Source organism: Hordeum vulgare, chromosome 4H, assembly GCF_904849725.1.
Source record: "Hordeum vulgare subsp. vulgare chromosome 4H, MorexV3_pseudomolecules_assembly, whole genome shotgun sequence".
Lineage (NCBI taxonomy): Eukaryota > Viridiplantae > Streptophyta > Magnoliopsida > Poales > Poaceae > Hordeum > Hordeum vulgare.
In genome coordinates, this window is record NC_058521.1 from 325,345,118 (window position 1) to 325,365,968 (window position 20,851).

General features: G+C 44.3%; 1 protein-coding gene and 2 long non-coding RNA genes across 7 annotated transcripts; all 3 read right to left on the minus strand.

Annotated features, from left to right (window-relative positions):
- Nucleotides 1–766: 766 nt before the first annotated feature.
- Nucleotides 767–16,887, minus strand: LOC123448566 (3-oxoacyl-[acyl-carrier-protein] synthase II, chloroplastic-like). Of its 5 annotated transcripts, none has more exons than XM_045125510.1 (13): nucleotides 16,347–16,882; nucleotides 15,394–15,557; nucleotides 15,046–15,249; nucleotides 14,845–14,955; nucleotides 14,666–14,761; nucleotides 14,550–14,595; nucleotides 14,345–14,424; nucleotides 13,238–13,306; nucleotides 13,039–13,123; nucleotides 12,783–12,937; nucleotides 12,614–12,694; nucleotides 2,706–2,765; nucleotides 767–1,229 (listed from the first exon to the last, which is right to left on the minus strand). In XM_045125510.1, exons 1-13 carry the CDS (start codon nucleotides 16,507–16,509, stop codon nucleotides 1,116–1,118), a joined length of 1,428 nt encoding a protein of 475 aa, XP_044981445.1. In that variant the 5' UTR covers nucleotides 16,510–16,882; the 3' UTR covers nucleotides 767–1,115. The 5 variants fall into 5 exon arrangements, with proteins under 5 accessions (XP_044981445.1, XP_044981444.1, XP_044981446.1 ...); XM_045125509.1 differs by having other exon boundaries at nucleotides 15,352–15,557; nucleotides 16,347–16,881; XM_045125512.1 differs by lacking the exon at nucleotides 767–1,229 and adding an exon at nucleotides 2,860–2,942 and having other exon boundaries at nucleotides 2,714–2,765; nucleotides 15,352–15,557; nucleotides 16,347–16,887.
- Nucleotides 1,238–2,699, minus strand: LOC123448568. The gene is made up of 2 exons (XR_006631825.1): nucleotides 2,398–2,699; nucleotides 1,238–2,289 (listed from the first exon to the last, which is right to left on the minus strand). It is a non-coding gene; the product is annotated as an uncharacterized LOC123448568 (long non-coding RNA).
- A 608-nt stretch (nucleotides 16,888–17,495) lies between the features above and the next one.
- Nucleotides 17,496–20,406, minus strand: LOC123446449. Its single transcript, XR_006631355.1, has 3 exons — nucleotides 20,214–20,406; nucleotides 18,608–18,913; nucleotides 17,496–18,124 (listed from the first exon to the last, which is right to left on the minus strand). It is a non-coding gene; the product is annotated as an uncharacterized LOC123446449 (long non-coding RNA).
- Nucleotides 20,407–20,851: the final 445 nt, after the last annotated feature.

Consider the following 20,851-nt stretch of genomic DNA (forward strand, 5'->3'; position numbering starts at 1 on the left):
ATGCCCAATATTACTAAAGTAATATTAAACAGAGCCACAAAAGTTTGGAGGGCTTTTCAAAAAATGTTTGAAATTTTCATAAGGCAAAAGGCATTTTAATAATAGCATTGGCCTCTGTTACAAAAGGTTTTAGGGCATTTAAATATTTTGCAAAAAAATGGTTCCTATTTAACAAATACTTTAAGAATATTTACAACTAAACCATGATTTTAGTTTTAAAATTTGCAAAAATATTTAAACCACTTATTAAAAGAATTTCCATTTGTGATCAAACATTAATTAGCAAAGGCACTAGCTTAACCTTGTGATCGCTATAGCTTGATCACTTAGGTTACTGTAGCTGATAACCAAGGATGTTACATCTTGATATTGTGATCCTTCAACGATGCCCCCACATCTACATGTGCCTCCTATGGTTCATCTTTCAGTCTCGTAGCTAGGTCTCAGCTTGTCCTGGGCATCTCGTGTAATCTTATTTGTATGGTTTTCAGACCAGTTTTTCTCATAAAGTGAGTCAACTTGTTTATGTTTTCGATCCAGTTATCCTTGACAGCTTTTTGAGCAATATATTTAGGTGGGGATTCACACACACACACACCAGAAAAAAAAACATTCGGTACAGATTCAGTGGGCAGAGCACCCACCTAATCAGATATTCATCAACACTGCATCTAACATGCATTTTAATTTTCTTCATAAAAGAGACCGGATTAGAAATTAAAACAGTACTACGGCTGCTTATTATACAGTAATTAACACATCAAGATACAGCAGCAATTTGCAACCCTTCAGCCAAAAAATATTACAGCAACAAGCCAGTTTTGCATCAGCAAGCATTATATCTGCCTGGTAAAACAGCAAGATAAAAACATAGTGGCCCCAGTAAAGTTCCCACACGACTAATCCAATAACATCTGGTACAAAAATAAGATGGACTTATGTGCATGTGCAACATCTGGATTAACTTGCATGGGATATATTTGATTTTGCAATACAAAAGAAACTTAATTGATTTCTTTGCTCACCTATGTAGCAATATATTCTACTGAGTGAGCTTTGTCAAAATTCCGGTTCCACGACACAATCGTACCCATAAGCTAGCACACCAACAGAGCTCAAAAGGGTGCAAATAAAATTGATGAATTGTGCCCACCGAATCCAAATGAATTCGACAACGCAACTTTCACGTCACATCTCTCCTTTTGTGATCCCACCAGCAAGCTGACATCCTACAAGATTGGAATTTAAGCATATTCGATGAAAACATGGCAAAAATATCATACACCGTCAAAAAGATGAAACTCTGTTCAAGATAACTTCTACATTTGCTATACTGATGAATTTGTAAGCCAGGGGCGGAGTTAGAGCATGACCAGGAGTCTAAGAAAATTACTAGAGCCGGGTCTAACATAGCAAACGATTGTGAAACCCATTCAACCAGGAAAAAAAACCAGAACGGTAATGGATGGTAGTTGTGTGGCCTGACTAGTGGCCCATTTGTTCGCTTTATTCTCTAGGACTAACTCTTGAACTAGACTTGACACCAGAATATATTTTTCCTTGACCACTCTCCTTCCAGTGTTTAAACCTTGGGTCTAAACCCCAAAATCTTTCTTAGCCTCGACTTTTTCTGAACAGTGTGAGTGGTATCCATCTTTCAACCATGAAATCTTGCCCAAGTTTAGATTTCAAATTTCAACTTCCAACCCTAATTGTTTTAACTTGGGCCCTCAAAGTCTTCATGCCCATCAAATCCTGGGTTAGGTGGGGTTTGACTCCAGCTACAGGCTAAGTAAGCTGCCACGTCAGTTTAAGGTGAGCCACTGCCACACTACAACGTCATCACCATGTCAGCATTGCAGATTAGACAGGCTCGTTCTCCTCGTGCTCTCTTTTTACTCCCAAATCAAGTTACTTTTTCCCTTCGCTGTATCAGAACCCTAGTCGAGAGGGCATCATCATGGCCGAGAGAGAGAGAGAGAGAGCTTCAGCACAGCAGTGGAAGGGGGGTAGGACTCCGCATGCAGCCCCGGGTAACGTGAGGGAGTAGAGGTTCCGCACGCACAAGTGGAGAGCGCTGACACAAGAGCAGTGCTTGACTGCCGCAAATACGAGGGTGAAGTGAGATACACAGGAGCATGCAGTAGCTTGAGCGAGATGACGAACTCCAGTGATTTCACCTTGTTGTTCCAATAGGTGGCGGTGATGATGTGTCAGCAATGAATCTGGCAATGCTGCGACCTCTCACTTAACTGATATGGCAGCTTACCCAGAGGGAGTGAAATCCACCTGATCCATGATTTGGATTAGTATGAAGACTTTGGGCAGCTTACCCAGAGGGAGTCAAATCCACCTGACCCAGGATTTGGATTCGTATGAAAACTTTGGGCAGCTTACCCAGAGGAACTTAGGAGTTTAAATCTGAACCCGGGGCTATTGTTCAAGGTTGCAATAAGGAGTTGTGCGAGGAGTTGAACACACCAGGAGCAAAATTATGGCATCCTGATAAACGAACCACTACTCATTAGATTCACTAGGTTTGGTTTTTCATTTCAATCTTCTATAGTAAACAATAGCACAGCAGGAAAAAAATCATAACTGGCATGGCATAACTATTCTTTATACCAGCATTGGCTCAATCTGATGTGAAGTGCTATAAGACTCACGCAAGAGAAAAAAAGACTTGCATGTCAACAAAATATTACCACATTTTTCTCCGGATTGTTTAGATTGATATTCGGATGGATCCAACCAGTTCTTATAGCCTGCATAGAAACAAAGGATATATCTGATGAAGAATACAATCATGAAGTATGATATTATCATTTGTATGATTGCATCGGAACAAATAGTGCATACTTTATATTAGAATCCTAGCAGTTGCTCGGTGAAGTTGGTACTAGCACGGTGAAGTTAGTACTAGCACAACGAGTGATGAACACCTGTTGTGGGTTACTTGTCTGAGTATCTGCAGGCCTTTGAATGAATAAAAGGTGGTTGTTACTTGATTCTTCTTGGTAAATGCAAGTGCATCTAGTGCCCCCTTTGTGGTTTTGGAGTATTGATGACAAAAGTTAGTACTAGCACAACGAGTAATGAACACCTGTTGTGGGTTACTTACCTGAGTATCTGCAGGCCTTTGAATGAATAAAAGGTAGTTGTTACTTGATTCTCCTTGGTAAAAGTGCATCTGGTGCCCCTTTTGTGGTTTTGGAGCATTGATGACAAAAGTGGTTAAGGAACTAATGTGTTTGTGAGTATACACAGGTGGAAGTCCTTGAAGATTTGGTTTAATTGATGAATGTGATGCCTAAAAATGTGAAGGAAACATTGACGAATTTGGTGCATCCATTTGAAGAATTAGCCGAAGAAATGGATCGTGAAGGCTTGTCTTTTTATAGTTCTTTCTATTCTTCATTGAGTCATAGGGCAATCCATACTGTTGGGGGTGTGTGTCTGGGGGGGGGGGGGGTCCAGGTGATACGAACACAATTTTTACAAAGTGTGTTCAACCCAAACCTATTTCTTCGAGTGAGGATTTTGGAAATCTCTTCGAGCGCAATGTCTTCTTCTTTAGTGTCCGAGATGATAATCTTGGGCACTTTAGTCAAAGCCCTCGCTGAAGAGTTAGGAAACTGGCAGTTTGGTTCTCCTACCATGAGGAATTTGAGAGTTCAAATTTTCGACCACTGCCTCGCTGGCAACAGCTCGTTGGCAGGCCCGTCCCGTCCAACGGTCATATTGGGCCTTGGGTTGCGACCCCGGCTATAAATAGTCACCCCTCTCCACCATTTGTTGATTGGTTGCTCCGTGTGAAATTTAGACAAGTGTTGTCTGAGCAGCTCGTCCTCCCGATGAATTTGAGTGAATCCTAGTGAGGAAAAGCCCAATACCTAATAGCCAAAGTGATTAAGCATCGCTGAAGAAATCGTTCGAGTCAATCGAAGACTTGTTACACTTGAAGATTGTGATCTTTCAAATGATTAGGCGTCCGTTAAGCATCCAAGAGTCATTGTGGGTTGCTGAAGAGCAAGTATGTGATGGTTTGGAAATCTACCTTGAAGATCTACCACGAGTGATTGAGTGACGTCTGAGTGATCTTAGCTCAAGGAGAATGTGAAGAGCTGGTCTTCTGAGCTAAATCCCAGCCCTTCCAACCAGACATAGAGTTGTCATAGCAACTTGAGCTGGTGCCACAAATCGATTGTCTTTACTGAGCCCTGGTTCCATATTCGTCATTTCTGTTTACTTTGAATAACTTGCATGTTCTTAAGAATTTGATCCCTTCCCTCTTTGAAGACTTTCACTGAACTTATCTGTTCAGCTGCATTATTTATGCTTTGTTCTACTTTCAGTGTCTTTGTGATGAAATGTATGTGCAATGTGTTAAGATAATTTACTTGATTTATTTCCTCGCCTGCATGCTTTCCTCTGTTCTGAAGACTTTGATTGAATGTGATGTTTAGTTTTACTTTAGTCTCTTATATTCCTGTTATGTTCAGTATCAGAGCAAGGAACTCTCTTATTCTGTGTAATTTGATTTAACCACCTAGAGTTTCAGTTATATCAACTACAGGGAATTTCAAGGCTTCCGCCAAGTGCCAATCTTCAATGGCACGGACTACCCTTATTGAAAGAATAAGATGTGTCTGCATCTACTGTTGTCGACTAAAAACTCCGGAGAGTTATATTTATGTGATACTTGATCTTAACAAACATCACTCCTGATGAAGAGCAAAACAGACAGCTTAATGCTCAAGCCAAAGACCTCATATGTGACTGCCTCACGAAAGGGCAATATGGTCACATCAGCTCTCTGAGTACTTCAAAGCAGATACGGGATCAGCTAGAAAAAGTCAATGAAGGTGTCTCCATACAAAAGGGATAACAGGATTTATGTTCTTCGCAGTCGCTTCAACCACTTCAAGAGGCTGGAAAATTTATGTGTTCAGGATACTTATGATTGTGTCTCGGATATATCCAATGAACTTCAAGCTCTAGGCACCACTAACGTGACAGACCATGAAGTGATGAAGAAACTGGTCAGATTACTAGATAGCGCATTTGATACACTGGCTCTAATGATTCAAGAGCGTACAGATTACAAGGAACTTGACCCAACTGATGTTCTCGAGAGGCTCAACACAAACGAGCTACACCAAGAAGAAAAAAGAGATTTTTATGGACCAAACTATCGCAAGAGCCGATTCTTCATCTGAAGAAGAAGATCCCTCATGTGATTCTGATGATCCCAAATCCACAAAGACATCGCACATTTTGTGAGGAAATTAAACAAGTTAACAAAGAAAAACCGCATTCAGAAATTCTCCAAAAGTGATTCAAAGAAATCCCCTCATGCAAGTTCTGAGAGAAACCCGGTTGCATGTGTGAAAACATAAACACCAAATAGATCCCTAATCTCGCCTCTAAGCTAGCTCATGTACTGCATGATGGTCCCATTTTCCTGGTTATAGCTTATTCTTTAAATAACATAGATGCCGGCAATAATAGGAACACATTGTTGGTAGAACAGTGCTGTTGGACAAACCCAAATTGTGATATACTGCAAGGTCCCAATCCCATCCTCACTAAATTGTATAAATTGCGAAAGCCAAGACTTGAACTCAATACATTTGGCTCTGATACCATGCTGAGCTTCATACACTAGCCAACCCAACCAAAATCCTAACTGATAAAAAGGGCTAGGCAATCCACATATACACTTCAACACCCCATCTCATGTGTGATGCGGGAAGTCAACACATGAATAGATTGAAAGATATGGCTCAAGAGGCATAGAGCTAGATAAACAACACATAGGGGGCAACAACATTTTTTGAATAAATTGTGAAAGTCAAGACTTGAACTCAAGACCTTAGGCTTTGATACCATGCTAAGCTTCATCCACTAGCCAACGCAACCAAAAGTCCAAACTGATGGAAAGAGCTAGCACCCCCTCTCAGGTGTGATGCAGGAAGTCAACACATTAATAGACTCAGAGGTATGGCTCAAGAGGCCTATATACATGGACAAGGCAACAACAATTTTAGATAAATTGCGAAAGCCAGGACTAAACTTTAGGCTCTGGTACCATGTTAAGCTTCATGCACTAGTCAACGCAACCAAAAGTCTGAACTGATAAAAAGGGATAGGCAATCCACATATACACTTCAACACCCCCTCTCACATGTGATGGGGAAGTCAACACATGAACAGAAGAGGTATGGCTCACGAGGCCTATACATGGACATGGAGGGGCCAACAACATTTTTTGGATAAATTGCGAAGTCGCGACTTGAATCAAGAACTTAGGTTCCGATACATGTTAAGTTTCATGCACTAGCCAACGCAACCAAAAGTCCAAACTGATGGAAAGGGCTAGGCAATCCACATATACACTTCAATACACCTCTCACGTATGACGCGGGAAGTCAACACGTGAATAGACTCAAGAGGTATGGCTCAAAAGGCCTATACGTGGACATAGAGGGCGCAACAACAATTTTTTGATAAATTGCAAAGCTCGGACTAGAACTCGAGAGCTTAGGCCTTGATACCATGTTAAGTTTCATGCACTAGGTTGAGTTGGATCTGGCAATTGCTGATTCTATTCCGCGTGGCCAGTTTCGTCTGAAGCCACCCAAGCACCAATTCCCCAGCTTGGAATTGTGTGCCAGCGCAGCTACCTCCAAATCAGTCAAACAACGACTTCAGATTTACAGGAGATCAAGACCTAGAGCAATCTCCCAACTAACTGGTCGATGTTACCCGTCGATCAAGAGATTGTGGAGTGTCACTGGTGTTAGTAAATATGCAACTTGTATTTCCAGGAGGGCCATAGGCCAGTATATATACATGTACAGGTGTGTAATATGCAGAAAACCCCTTATACAATAGGGTAAATACGAAAGGTTACATGGCTACATATATAGTACTCTAACAACTGGATCAAGACCTTACTCTGAATACTAAATTGTGATGTCCCGAAGAACAACGAATTTGAGATGAGAGTTCAGAACAATTATAATTCACTTTTATGATGATTTGGACAAGAAGAACGTAGCGAACACAACCAAACAAGCGAAGCATCAAATAATCGAAAGAACGATCAAAAAGACACTCGAAAGGAACACCACCCTGTAGAGCAACGGAAGGCTGGAAATTGATGAGATGGGTGGAAGTGGAGACGGCCTCTGTCCAAAAATGAGGCGGGAGAGAGGCAGCAATCATCAATGCACGAGCCGTCTCAAGAAGATGACGATGCTTGCGCTCAGCCACGCTCTGAGCGTGAGCACCAGGATAAGAGAATTGAGAGAGAGTCCCTTGCTCAGCATGAACACCACGCAACATCTTAGAGATATACTCGCCAGCGGAGTCAGCACGAAACACACGAATGGAAGAAGAGAACTGAGTATGAACCATGGCAGCAAACCGTTTATAAATGGACAACACCTCACTACGAGAAGTCATGAAATAAAGCCATGTGTAACGAGAGAAGTCATCTATGAAAATAATATAGTATTTATGACCCCCTTTCGAAGCGAAGGGAGCCAAACCCCATACATCGGAATGAACTAAATCAAAAGGACGCTGAGACACTGACTCACTATGTGGATATGGTAACTGAATCTGCTTGCCAAGACGGCAACCCTGACACTCTAAAGAGGCATCTCCTGAGATAGACCACAGAAGACCTCGACGAACTAACGACGACAAACGAGAACCACACAGATGACCAAGTCGATGATGCCACTGCTGGAAGGAACCAGTAGCTGAGGCGACCAAAGCGGAAGAACTGACGATATAGTGGGCAGCGGAAGGAACATGAAGCCAGTCCAACTACCAAAGACCCACAGAATCACGGCGGCGAGGACCAGCCCCAACCAGAGTGTGCGTGCGACGGTCCTGGACAGAACAAGAGTCAAGGTCAAGGATGACGCGACAACCAGAATCAGCAAGTTGACCAACGAAAAACAAATTCATGGTAAGTCGAGGAACATGAGCAACATCAGGAACAGAATAAGGAGTGGTAAGATTGCCTCTACTAACGACAGAAAGGGGAGTACCATCAGCGGTGAGGACATGAACAGGAGAATCAAGCGATCGAAGAGAGGACAGAGTGGAAGAATTAGAAGTCATATGAAAGGAAGCTCCAGAGTCCAGAACCCATGGGGATGTACCTGACTGTGTAGAAGGTGGTTGCTCCGTGCGGGAAGCCTCAGTCACAGAACCAGCAGTACCCATTGAGGAAGAACCTGAAGCAGCGAGCAGACGCTTAAGTCTCTGAATATCCTGCTCAGTCAAAGCGATGGCTGAAGCTGTCGAAGTAGATGACGAAGTCGCTATAGATGATGATTGCGCCTTGCGCAAGTGTTTCTTCTTCGTGTAGAGTGGGACTCAATATGACCATCATTGTTGCAGTAGTCACAATGTGGACGAGGGCGACCCGAGCCTCCAGAAGGAGTGGGCAAGAGCGGCAGAGCACTCGAGCGAGAAGGGGTCGATGCAGCAGGTGGCGTAGAAAAAGTCCGAGCAACGAGCACCGAGGGAACCTCCAGCAAACCAGCACCACGTAAGCGAGTCTCCTCGGCACGAATCTCAGAAAGCACCTCCATGAGAGAAATACGGCCACGAGCAAACAACTGAGCACGTCGGGGCTTAAACTCCTTACGGAGCCGAGACAGGAACTCGTAGACGCGATGAAACTCCAAGTCGGCCTGGACAGCCTGGCAACAAGGGCAAGTGCGACAACCAGCACTGCAGAGAGAATCAAGCTGGCACCAGATAGCAGAACTCTGTGCATAGAAGTCATCAACAGTAGAGTCACCCTGCTGAAGAGCATGCTCCTGACGGACCATAGAGAGGTATAAGGCATCACCAGAGGGCTCATAGCGCTGACGAAGGCGAGTCCACATCTCAAACACAGTAGGAAGGCCCAGAAACTCAGAGGCAAACTGAGGCAGAACGCTAGCAGTGAGAACAGCTGCAGCACGAGCATCATCATCAAGCCACTGGGTGTAAGCAGACAGAGCACCATGATACGCCTGAAGAGACTCCTCATAAGCCAAAACCTTCTCACCGTAAGCACGGATAGCGGCCTCATCAGCAAGCTTAGCCGTATCCTTGGCGGCCTGAGGAGCATCGGCAGTAAGAGCCGGTGGGGTCGGCGGAGTGGGATTCACGGGAGGAACCGGACATGGCGGACAGCAGACCTCTCCAGAAAGAAAACCCCATAGGCGGATGCCGCGCATGTGAATGCGCATGAAGCCAATGAACTCGGTGTAGTTAGTGCCATCAAAGATCACCGGACAAAGAGGAACAGCAACGTACCCGGATGCAGCAGACTTTTTTTTTGCAGTCACCTAAACGCGTATCGCGTCTGAAACCTCGTCCGTGTCTGGGGCTGCCTCGAACTTGGGCCGCCTCGGTCTGGGCTTCTGGCGACGGGACGAGATCTAGTCACGAGCAACCAGATGCAGAACCAGAGGACGGGGCGGCTGGATCCGGCTCGGATCGATCTGGGCTTCTGGCGGCGGGCCGAGATCTGGTCACGAGCTACGAGATGCGGAACCAGAGGACGGGGCGGCTGGATCTGACGCGATTGGATGTGAACTGAGCGACGCCCTCGAGACAGCAAGGCACGGCTTCTGGCGGCGTCGTGCGTGGCACCGGGGCGGGCGGTCGACTGGATCGGGGCGGGCGGGCGACTGTATCGGGGTGGGGCATGCCTGGAACGAGCAGGGACTCGGCGACTGGATCAGCCTGGAGATCGAGCGGCCTCGCGGCGGGACGAGATCCAGCGAGACCGACGGGAGAAGAAACTGCGTCGGCTAGAAGATTGGATCGGGAAGAGCACGAGTTGCGCGTGCGAAAAAGAACCTAAGCTCTAATACCATGTTAGGAAAGCAACTTGTATTCCCATGAGGCCATAGGCCCGTATATATACATGTACAGGTGATGGACTATATGCAGGAAACCCCTTATATACTGGGATAAATACAAAAGGGTACATGACTTATATTATAACTCTAACAGAGCCCAATACGCTTCCCGGCCTCTGCTCTTGTAAGCGACCCGAGGTGGTTCGTCATCCCATCGAGTGGGAGAGTACCTCCTCGATCCGTAGATGGAACTGTTGTGACCCGATTTATCAAATCGTTGGTCGGGTCTATCCCCATTGTGCATATGCTCTTTTACCTTTTCAGCACGGAGGTTCGGGTTTATACCTGTTTTCTCCGGTCGTTCTGTCGCGACCTTTGGGTGGGCGATCAGGCTGGTCGTAGTCAGTGCATCGGGGGGACACATGCTTTGGGGCCTCGTCGTCGAACTGTTGGAGCAGTCGTCGGCGCGGGTATTTCTTCTTCTGGTCCGGCCATTCTGTGTCGTATCCTTCTTCGGCCGCTAGGATTTTGGTCCACATGTTATTGATGGTATCATGTTCATCCTGGAGCTGTTGTTGCCTTGCTTTTAAGCTTTGGGCGGGAATTACGAACTCTTCGGCTTCAAGGTCGTTGAGGTCGTCGACGGAAGGGAGGTAATCGTCGTCGTCCTCCGAATTGTTGCGGCCGTCGAGATCGTCGTTGGCCGGTTCCTCTGGTTCATGTTCGGGAGCCTCGGGGTTGCCGTGTCCCTCAGGGGTCACGTTTTCCCCTGTGCGTTGTGTGGAGCCCCTTCCCTTGTTTGCCTTTGAGCGCTTACGCGGCTTTCGGTGTTTTGAGGGAACTTCTTTGGGCTTATCGCCGTTCTGCTTCGGTGTATCATTGTCTGGATCGCGAGGCGTGTCTACCATGTAGACATCGTAAGTCGAAGTTGCGGTTCACTTCCCTGTGTTTACAGGGGTGGGGTAGTAGCCCTCTTCGTCCATGTCCTCAAGCTCTTCGGAGGCGTAGTCCAGTGCGTCGGTTAAATCTTCGACGGTAGCGATGAAGTGGGTGGTGGGTGGGTCGTAGAAGTCCCCATAATCCACCTCGGAGCCGATCTTTGAACAAGTCGGACTTCGGGTAAGCGAGATTTGGAGAGACTGGATTCGGTCAAGCGTCTCGTTTAACATCGAGAGGCTGACCTGACCAATCCTTGTGTGTTTTCCGAGTTAACCTCCGCGACTTCCAGGAAGGAAGATAGTTCGGCAATTGTCGTTTCCCTCTGTCCAGCCGGAGTGGTCGGTTCCGAGCTCAAGGCCTTCTTTCCGAGGAGGAGGAGACCAAGACCATGGTCGGACAGGGGACCCGAAGACAAGGCTTCGGGGTTTTGCAGCTCGTCGGCCGAAGCCGTGGGGTTAGCGGGGAACTGATTGCCCTGCGAGTCAGTGAAGACTTCGAACTCTCCGAACCTCATCCGGCGACCGGGGGCAAAACCACCGATCAGGCCAGGATGGCTGGTTAGGTCCGTACTCGGCGTCAAACGGCCGAGCGTGGAGATGTGTTCGGGAGCAAAGATGCCCTCGTTGTGGACTCGATCGTCGGTGATCGTGTGAGCCATCGATCTTGGCAGCGATCCAACTACGGAACTCTCAATGAAAGCACCAATGTCGGCGTCAAAACCGGGAGATCTCGAGTAGGGGGTCCCGAACTATGGAGCTTAGATCGATGGGTTGCAGGAGAGAGGGGGAGACAATGTTTACCCAGGTTCGGGCCCTCTCAAGGAGGTGAAACCCTACGTCCTGCTTGATTATATTGATGGGGGAACGATGATTACAGAGTTGATCTACCTCAAGATCGTATGAGTTAACCCTAGATGATATCTATTCCTCCCCCTACGTATAGGGGCCTCCGGTTTATATATACACCAGGACCGCTAGGGTTACATGTCACCGATGTAGATCGGTAGTAGACAGGCCGAACACGTTATCTTGTCTTGGAGTGCAGGTCTGTCTTCGGAGCTTTCCATCCTGATCACGTAGTCGTCAGATAATCCGGTTCTTCGATAACGTAGCCCATATGATCGGCCCATAAGGGACAACCCGACTGCCTGAGGACCCCTTAATCCGGAACTCCCTCACATGGGAAGTCACGGTACTCTCCCTACATGGAGAGGTCAATGTCACAAAGGCATCAGTGAGATGCAGGGAGGGCTCGTGCCACCGCAGCTGGTCACCAGCACAAGGCAAGGTAAACTGTCAGGAGGAAGTGGAGCGGATTGGGGATGGGTGGAGATGGAGGAAAATGAAGAACATAGGCGTTCTGTTTTCCAATTCGTGACATAGTGGGATTCCTCATAATCCAGTGACTGAACACAATGGCATGCTAAAAAAATTAAGACTATGTAGTGGCATTTCTCAAACTGTCCACTTAGCATAGCATATATATTAATTCCCTGAAAATAGAGAGAGTAATAAGATATTCTGTTAATTTGAACAGTTCTTACCCCTAACAAAGGATCTCTTAGGGGAGACTCGTATCCACGGACTTGGGGTGGGATGATGCTGCTAGATTATAAAGGCTCCGTGCATGGAGTTTTAAACATAGGTATTCATAAACCGCATGGAGGAATTCAAGAAATCGCACAAACGTAATATAACCAGGAACCAAAATGACAGTTCATAAACAATAGCATAAGATTAGCTAACAGGAAAAATAAAATTCAAATAAAAAAAGAAAGCTACAGCGAGACCTACTTGTATAGCAGCTACAGCTTCTATTCCACCTGCAGCACCTAGCAAGTGGCCAGTCATCGACTTTGTTGAGTTTACTCTTAGCTGCAATGCACAAAATGCATATCACTCCTGAGCTTAATTCAGAAGTCAAAGAAGAGAGAAAAGATTATTTATGAATCAAGAGGTATGCCTGAGGATTCTGGCCAAAACAGCGGCGAAGAGCTTCGAATTCCTTCAAATCGCCCAACTGTGTAGATGTAGCATGGGCATTTACGTAGTTAATGTCTTGCCTTGTTACTCCTGCATCAGCTAGTGCATTTTCGACACAAAGAATAACCCCCTTCCCTGATATTACAGAAACATAATATTAGTACAAAAATTGTTCTAATTTCAGTTGGGAAGTATCACAATATAGATGCACCACAAGGTTAAAGAATTTTTTTCACCTTCAGGATGTGGTTCCGTCATATGATATGCATCGCACGTAAAGTTTCCACCCAGAAATTCGGCATATATTTCTGCACCTCTTTGCTGTACAATGGAAATTCCATTCAGACATTTGAAAAGAAATCACCACGGAAGAACTACACAAATGGAGAAAAAAAGCACGAACAAAAAATATCTAAGAAATCTCATTAACATAACCTTTGCATGCTCAAGTTCTTCCAAAAGAAGCACACCAGCCCCTTCTCCCATGACAAACCCATCACGATCCTGTTGCAGAAACAATAGACAACACGAACTGTTAGAACAGTACGTCTTCTGCTAATTCCAAACATGCGACTAGTCAATGTTTTAAAGCGGTAAGGTGAAACGACGCACTAGGGGGGCTCCTCGCTGCTTAAGCGCTAAAGCGTAAAGCGAGGCGATGCTTTAGACAGACTCTGAACTTGATGGGCAGTAGAATAGAGTACCATTTACTGACACATACATACCTTGATTATAATCCACCAGTGAGCACATAGGCATTAGTAGCCATTATTCTAATCCACCCACTATGCAGTAAGCAACTAGCCAATTACCATAAGAGAGGCAGCAACAACACCTAACAGCAGAGGAGTTGTGCATAGCATAACACATAACAGAGCAGGAAAGGCATGACAAGCTGGTGCAGATCTGAGCATGGAAGAAAGAACAAAGGGAGTGGAAGGGGGAGAAGAGAGGGCAGGAGCTATACATTGTGGTTGCATAAGAGGAAGGGGGGAGGAGTTGAAGTCGGAGAGGAGGAAGCTGAGGAGCTGTGGCCGGAGAGGAGAAAGCTGAGGAGCTGTGGCCGGAGAGGAGGAAGCTGGTGCAGATCTAAGGAGGAAGCTGCTGACAGAGGAGAGAGCTGAAAGCCTGGCGATTTACACGCTCTGGGTTTGGTTCTCTCTCTTTCTTTCCCCTCCTGTAACTGTTTCACATATGAGCCCAGTTTTCCCGCCGAAAACCTCTGTTCCCCTGCCTGGCAAGTCTAAGGCGTCCTCTCTGCACTAAAGCGCCAATCAGGACGCCTAAGCGGGCGCTTCAGACGCTTTAATGTCTAAAGCGAGCTGGACGCTTTGAGCCCGGAGGGCACTCTCACACTTTAGGGACGCTTTACAAACAGTGCGACTAGTGCAGAATCATGACCACCAGGTAAATATGTGCACCAAGCCAGTAAAAACATGAAAACAAATGTATCAATGGTATAAACATGAAGCATAGACTGTAGATTCATATTATTTGGCTATTAGGTAGTGGTTATATTAAACAAATCTTGGAAGGACTAACCACATCCCAAGGCCGAGAAGCTTTTGTTGGATCACTATTTCTCTGTGAAAGAGCTCTACATGCCACAAAACCTCCCAATCCTGCATGTAACAGTAGAAATGATCACCATAATATTCATGCAAAGACAAGATGTTCAAGTAAAACAAAACAATAAAAAGCCAATAACAATTCGGATGATGCCATCTCAAATAATGAGTTTCCATACCAATTGGTATAATGGGAGCATCAGAACCACCACAAAGCATCAAATCCTGCATGTTTAGGACATGTCAACAAGTAAGGCATTCCTCACAGGATATCACGAAAAATCAAGTTACTTACAGTTTCCCCCCTCATGATATGATTAGCTGCACTCAGAATGCAGAAGTTACTAGTGGCGCAAGCAGTAGAGATGGAGTAGTTTGGGCCCATCCAGCCCTGCATAGGCATACAACTTAAAATTAATCAGCGTTAACCACTGAGAAAATTAAAAAACTGATAATCCAGATCATATAATGCACCAAATCCATCGCAAGTACTGCAGAGCCCATGTTTGTAGTTGCAAAAGGTACACAAAATGGGTTCATCTTCCTGTAGGAGACCCTCAATGCTTCAATTGCATCACTAAAAACCTGCTTAAAATAGCATCGTAAGCATGAAGGAAACAGTGTAATAAACACTGCCTTCTCTACAAGTACATATATACACTGTGAGATCCGAACCTTCATGCCACCCATACCAGATCCAATTAGAACTCCACATCTCGATTTGTCCAACTCGTTCATGATATCTTCAGTGACTCCACCATTGTCCAATGCTTTCTTACCAGCAACTATCAAATATTGCATGAACTTATCCATTCGCTTAGCTAACTTTGGTGCAACCCAACCATCTGTTGAGAAGGATTTGATTTCTCCTGCAATTCTCTGTATGAAAGATAGCATGTCAAGCAGTGTAACTGTAAGGGATATTTCAGCTACATCGCAAAATAAAACCCCACACCCAAGTTAAGTAGAATAAAGTAATACCGTGGGATAGCTGGAACAGTCAAATGCTTCTATCTCACTTACTCCACTGACACCCTGTAGAAGGTTGTTGTAAAACTCATCAGGCTCATGGCCTAACGGAGTCACGACACCCATGCCAGTGACAACTACCCTCCGTTGTTTGGTTTCAGATTTGTTGTTTTCCACAGCTCCTCTTTCAGGATGAAAGGAAACAGCAATGGGCACTCCTGCAGTCCATAAGGCATCTCATTTAGGTGATAAATAACAAATTTGAGTCAGCATATGCGACAAATAGACTCACACAAAAGAAAAGTAGCATCACCCGCAAAAATGCGTTTATCAGTTAGATGTTTCTTTAAGCAACCAAAACCAACGAACAATATTTCGCATGAAATGAAACAAATGGCAATGGAAGTTGCACATTAGCAATAATTCCAATCATATGTTTTCCAAAAAAATCCCAGTTTTTTATAGTACAATCTTCAACACCGAATTCCCCAATTGCCACTTAGTTTCCACATGTTTAATTCCATTCTGATAAAAAAACACGTTTATGATAAAATATACTTTAATTTTAATGACAGCGTCATATGGTGAAGTCACTTATTCACTCGAGCATGCATCACACGTACAGTATGAATCATGTCATGGACATGGCAAGCCCCAAACTCCATACAGTATAAGAACAAGATTTACTCATACAGAATCATGCACAAAGCAGCGAATAATTGTCTCTCGCCTGAAACCCCAAATGCACACGAGCCATTTGACAACTGAAACTCTATAAATCCCAGACGTTTACACCGCACCGAACACTCTGTGATACGACCTACTTCCTCTGTGCCTAAATAATTGTAGTTGGGGAGAACTAGTCTAGTTCTCCCCAACTACAATTATTTAGGAACTGAGGGAGTACATGGTTACAGGCTTACAGACGGCCGCAATTTTACAGTTGACATTCGGATAAGGACCAAGAAACCATGAAAATGCGGAGAAGGCAACCGAAATGGGCTCACCAGAGCGTGCCCCGCCTCGGCGGCGCGCAGCAAGGTGGCGGCGCGTGCAGAAAAGCCCGCCGCCGATGTAGTTGCGCTGCTTCCCCTCATCGTCTGCGACGCAGGTTGCAGACAAGCAGGCGGCGACGATCCAAGTGCACAGCGGTGGCGCCACCGCCGACATTGCGAACGAACTGGATCCTGACGACGCGAAGGTGATGCGAATCAACTGGATTCGCGGGAGGGGAAGGGCAGGGACATCCACTAGCCACCAAGTTCCACGAAACGGCAGAGGCAAGGACCGGGACGGGGGTCTGTGCCCGCGAGAGATGCGGGCAGTTCGGGCGCAAGCGAGCGAAGGCGCGCGAGGTAGGTAGGGATTCGCGGGAGTTGGATAGAAGGAAAGCGGCGGCGGCGGTGGTCTTTAATAAGGACGGAGGGGGCTTGGGCGCATCTGAGAGGTGGTGGACGAGGAGGAAGCCGCCATTGCCAGGTGCTCGACAAAAGGTGCGCTGGGAACGGACTTTAAAAAAAAACGGAAAACGTAAATCCATTACTCAAGGAGGGAGCGAGATCGCTGGTCAGATAACAGCTTGCAAAATCACCAGCACTAGTGGCAGGGGCGCGCCCAGGGCGCGCCTCGTGTGCGTCAATGTGGGCACTAACCCTTATGCTGCATTTTTTTAGCGTGTGATTGGCAGCAGTTATTGAGAACCAAATATAATATGTAGTAAGTTAGAAGTGTGGAAACATAGACAGGCAACACACGCGCATGTACATCTGACATATACATAAACGAATTCAAGAGTGAATCAAATTCAACAAAAATAACCAAGCAATTTAACACAAACAATCCAAGAGTGAATCAAATTGAGGAAATAAACAAGTATTCCAAGAGTGAATCGAATAAAGATGATCCTCTCCATCATGCTATGTATTGCATCTCCGAGACTTGCCAATGTAGTTCATCTACGTGCAGAACTTCACGACGAATTCACCGGCCTTCTCCGCATTGCCATTGTCGCCCTCCCCAAGCAACGCTCACCTTCACCATCACTTGCTCGAGCAGTTTCTCATCCGCACCACCGATGGCTCGCCACGCGCCAGCCATCGTAGTAGTCCTCAACGCAACCCACGTCCCACTCATGGGCGTCATAGCAGAAGCAGCACTCGTAGATTAGCTATGAATGAGCTTTTTAGTTGGGGCTAACTGGTATCGCTGCAAAAATAGGGCAAGTTCAAATGCTACAAGAAATGACCGCTTTAAATGTTGTCCATTGTTCATTGCATAATGTTTCCCTTGCATGGATACTATCGACTTATCGTATTTCATTCCTTCAGTTATTTTCCATGATTACTGACGTATTTTTGTATTTCCATGATGCATTTTGTGACTGTCTCAGAGAAATTGAGTGCCTAAGTTAGTTTCTAGGATAATCAGTAGCTTCTATTATGCTGATCTATGGAAGGTTAAGTTTCCATTCTCACCTTCTGAATGTGTGTGGTATAATAACAAGTAAATTTTATTAATTTGCATATGAAAATATGATTGCTCATATGCAGATGAATTGTTACGTTGTAGAGAACATACATAACAGCCCTAAACTGAATATTTGGAACAAACAAGATGACAAACTTGGTCAGGAAACCCCTAAGTAAGATAATCGTATTCCACCAAAACCAATACTAAGTTTCTCTGCATGCCAAAACATACCTCGACATCATAAAGAAACTGAAGTGCCATTCTCTTGCATTATCTGCATCTTCGTCGATAGCTCCCGAATCTTACAAACCCATAGCTTTGGTGTAGATACGTAACCCATCATTTAGTAACCATCAAACTCAATAGTAATATTTATGATATATGTAAAACGGGATCAATGACATAGTTGAAGCTCTAGCAGGTTTAAGTTTTAACTAACCCTATCCAGAATTAATTAACTATAGAAAAGAAAAAGATTAGCGAGGAAGCATGAATAATGTCTAAGAGATAGGAAAATGGTATCGATAAGATGCCACATAAATCATGCTTCCCATAGGAAAATGGCACAAAATATTCCATGGTAAGGAGCAGAAACAAACTGAGAAGCTGAATGCATGTCTAAGAGAGATGGGAAAATGGCAACGATAATTCAGCTATGCATCGCTTGGCATACTAAAAACAGCACCATTGAATTTTCAACGGTAATCAATGCTATAGTTAAATTACCATGTTGAAACTCCATTTTGTTGGCTTAATTCACTGAATTTCATTTGCTGCCCAAACTATTAGGATAAGATACCTGATTTGAGTTTTGTGTTGATGGTTCCAGCCACGAAAAGCATTTGTCAACATGTTGTCCAATGTTTAGCAATCAAATTGATCCAATGTGCGCAAATTCTTCATGCGACCCAATTCAATTGGAAAACCAGAGTTACTCAGCAAATAATTAACATGGGCACCCTCACCTCCATGGGAACCATTTGAAGTACCATTAGAGTAAAAGCTAGGGGAATAACATGAAAGCTTCAGGTTGTATCGCTCCCCTTGAAAGAAGAGCCAAATAATAGCAGTGGAAAACTTTTGGTCTCTTTGACCACTCTACAAGCTACTTTGCATGAGGAAGAAATCAATGTTATTAGTAGAAATGGTAACTCATCGTCCTCAGGTTTGGTAGAGGAAACTATAACACATGTCTATCTACTCGCATTATTCAGGTGACGAATCCAAAAACAGCAAATAAGACAATACTAAATATACTTCATATGATTTGGTTTTCATCAAGTGAAGAAAACACAGACCATAGACAGAGGCAAAGCAACTTGTAACATCAATCTAAGAAAAATCCACACGATAACTACTACAGAAGAGCAGTTGGCTGGAATGGAACGATCCCGTGATCGACAGGGAGTGGTAGTTCCACATGCAAAATACCTAGACTCATTTAGTCAAGTTGATGAGCTTGTGTCATTACCATGTGATAAAGATAACTCCGATTGTGCTACAGAATTCATCGTATAAAACATCCAGCTAGTTACTTTCAGAAATAGAATAGGAAAGAGAAAGCACAAATAATAAGCATGACAAGAAAACTACAAACTTGGAGAAATCACCAGTTCATGAAAATAGAAGTAAACTGAAGTAAACTGAAGCAAACTAAAAGCTCGGATAATATTCAGTGTTACATTCTACCCTAAATGGCGAGAAAGACTTCGTCGGGACATTAGGATGAACACCCACAATTGCATAGAACGCAAATTCTAAAGCCTCCTAAATTACTTCACACAAACTTATTAGCTACCGCTACTAATGCGTAGTCCAAGTATCCTTAATCCAGTAATTACCTCATTGACATTCAACAAAAAACAGAACCCAAGGCGATGTTCCACGTGATTTAGGACAAAAGAAATATTGGATGGAATGCAACGACATTGATGTTAGAAGGCATCTCATATTCTTTACTCCATTGTCCTAAGAATTTAGACACTGAAACCTCCTAAATAATGTTTTACAGAGATTTCAATTGTTTGAAATGACATAAGTTTGTCGACAGAATCATCTTTAAAAGGTAGTGTAAAATAGATATATAAGAGAGCCACCAAGCAGCCTGAGTACTTGATATCAAAATTGTCACTCTTCCTCTGCATGTGCAGCTTGACAAGTAAACCATCTACTGCAAATATCAAACAATCCCTATTCAATTTTGAAAGTATTCGATCGATAAATCAAAGAATACAAGACTGCGCTAAATAAGCAGGCTAGCCATGCTCCACCTTCACTTGATCATGAAATCAGCATGGGAGTGTTGATCCTAATAAAATACTTGACAACAGATATTCCCTGAATTTCTATGAATATCCAACAATGGTACATATTTACTAACCAACAGAAATAGAATTGAATCTCACCTCACAACTAAGGGAAGAGCATTAGAGGTATGCACTTTACGAGGAGGCCAGGAGGGCGATGGTCCTTCAGCAGAAGATGATGCCTCCTTCATCTCATCCACGGCCTCCCGCGACGGAGGAGGCCTCGACGACTACAGCGGGGAGTGGCTCTTGGAGAGTGTAACATCTTTGTTGATCCATGTCCATCTAGGTTAATATGAAATGTAAAAAAAGTGAATGAGCTAACTTGGTGTACATCATTACAAATGATTACTTGCTAAGAGAAACATGTTAGAAAACAGAGCTGCTTATAACCAGTAACAGGGATGTGCAACCTGTAAAAAAATTCCACCTAAATGGACACAAAAACTACAAGCATGTCTCAATAGTTAACTACATATATCCAACTTCAAAAAAAATTGTGGGCAGCAACATTAAAAAAAATAGAGATTGTATGGCACAAAAGGGAAACAGACCATACAGTACTATTTTCAGAACCATATTTGGTTCATTAACTAATTACCATGATTAGTCTCATGTGATTTTACTTGCGTCAAACAAAGAACATGGATGTGAGTCTCATGTGTTTTTACTTGCAGCAAACCAAGAACAGATATGGGAGTCACATGCTTTTCACTAGTAGCAAACAAAGAGGAGGG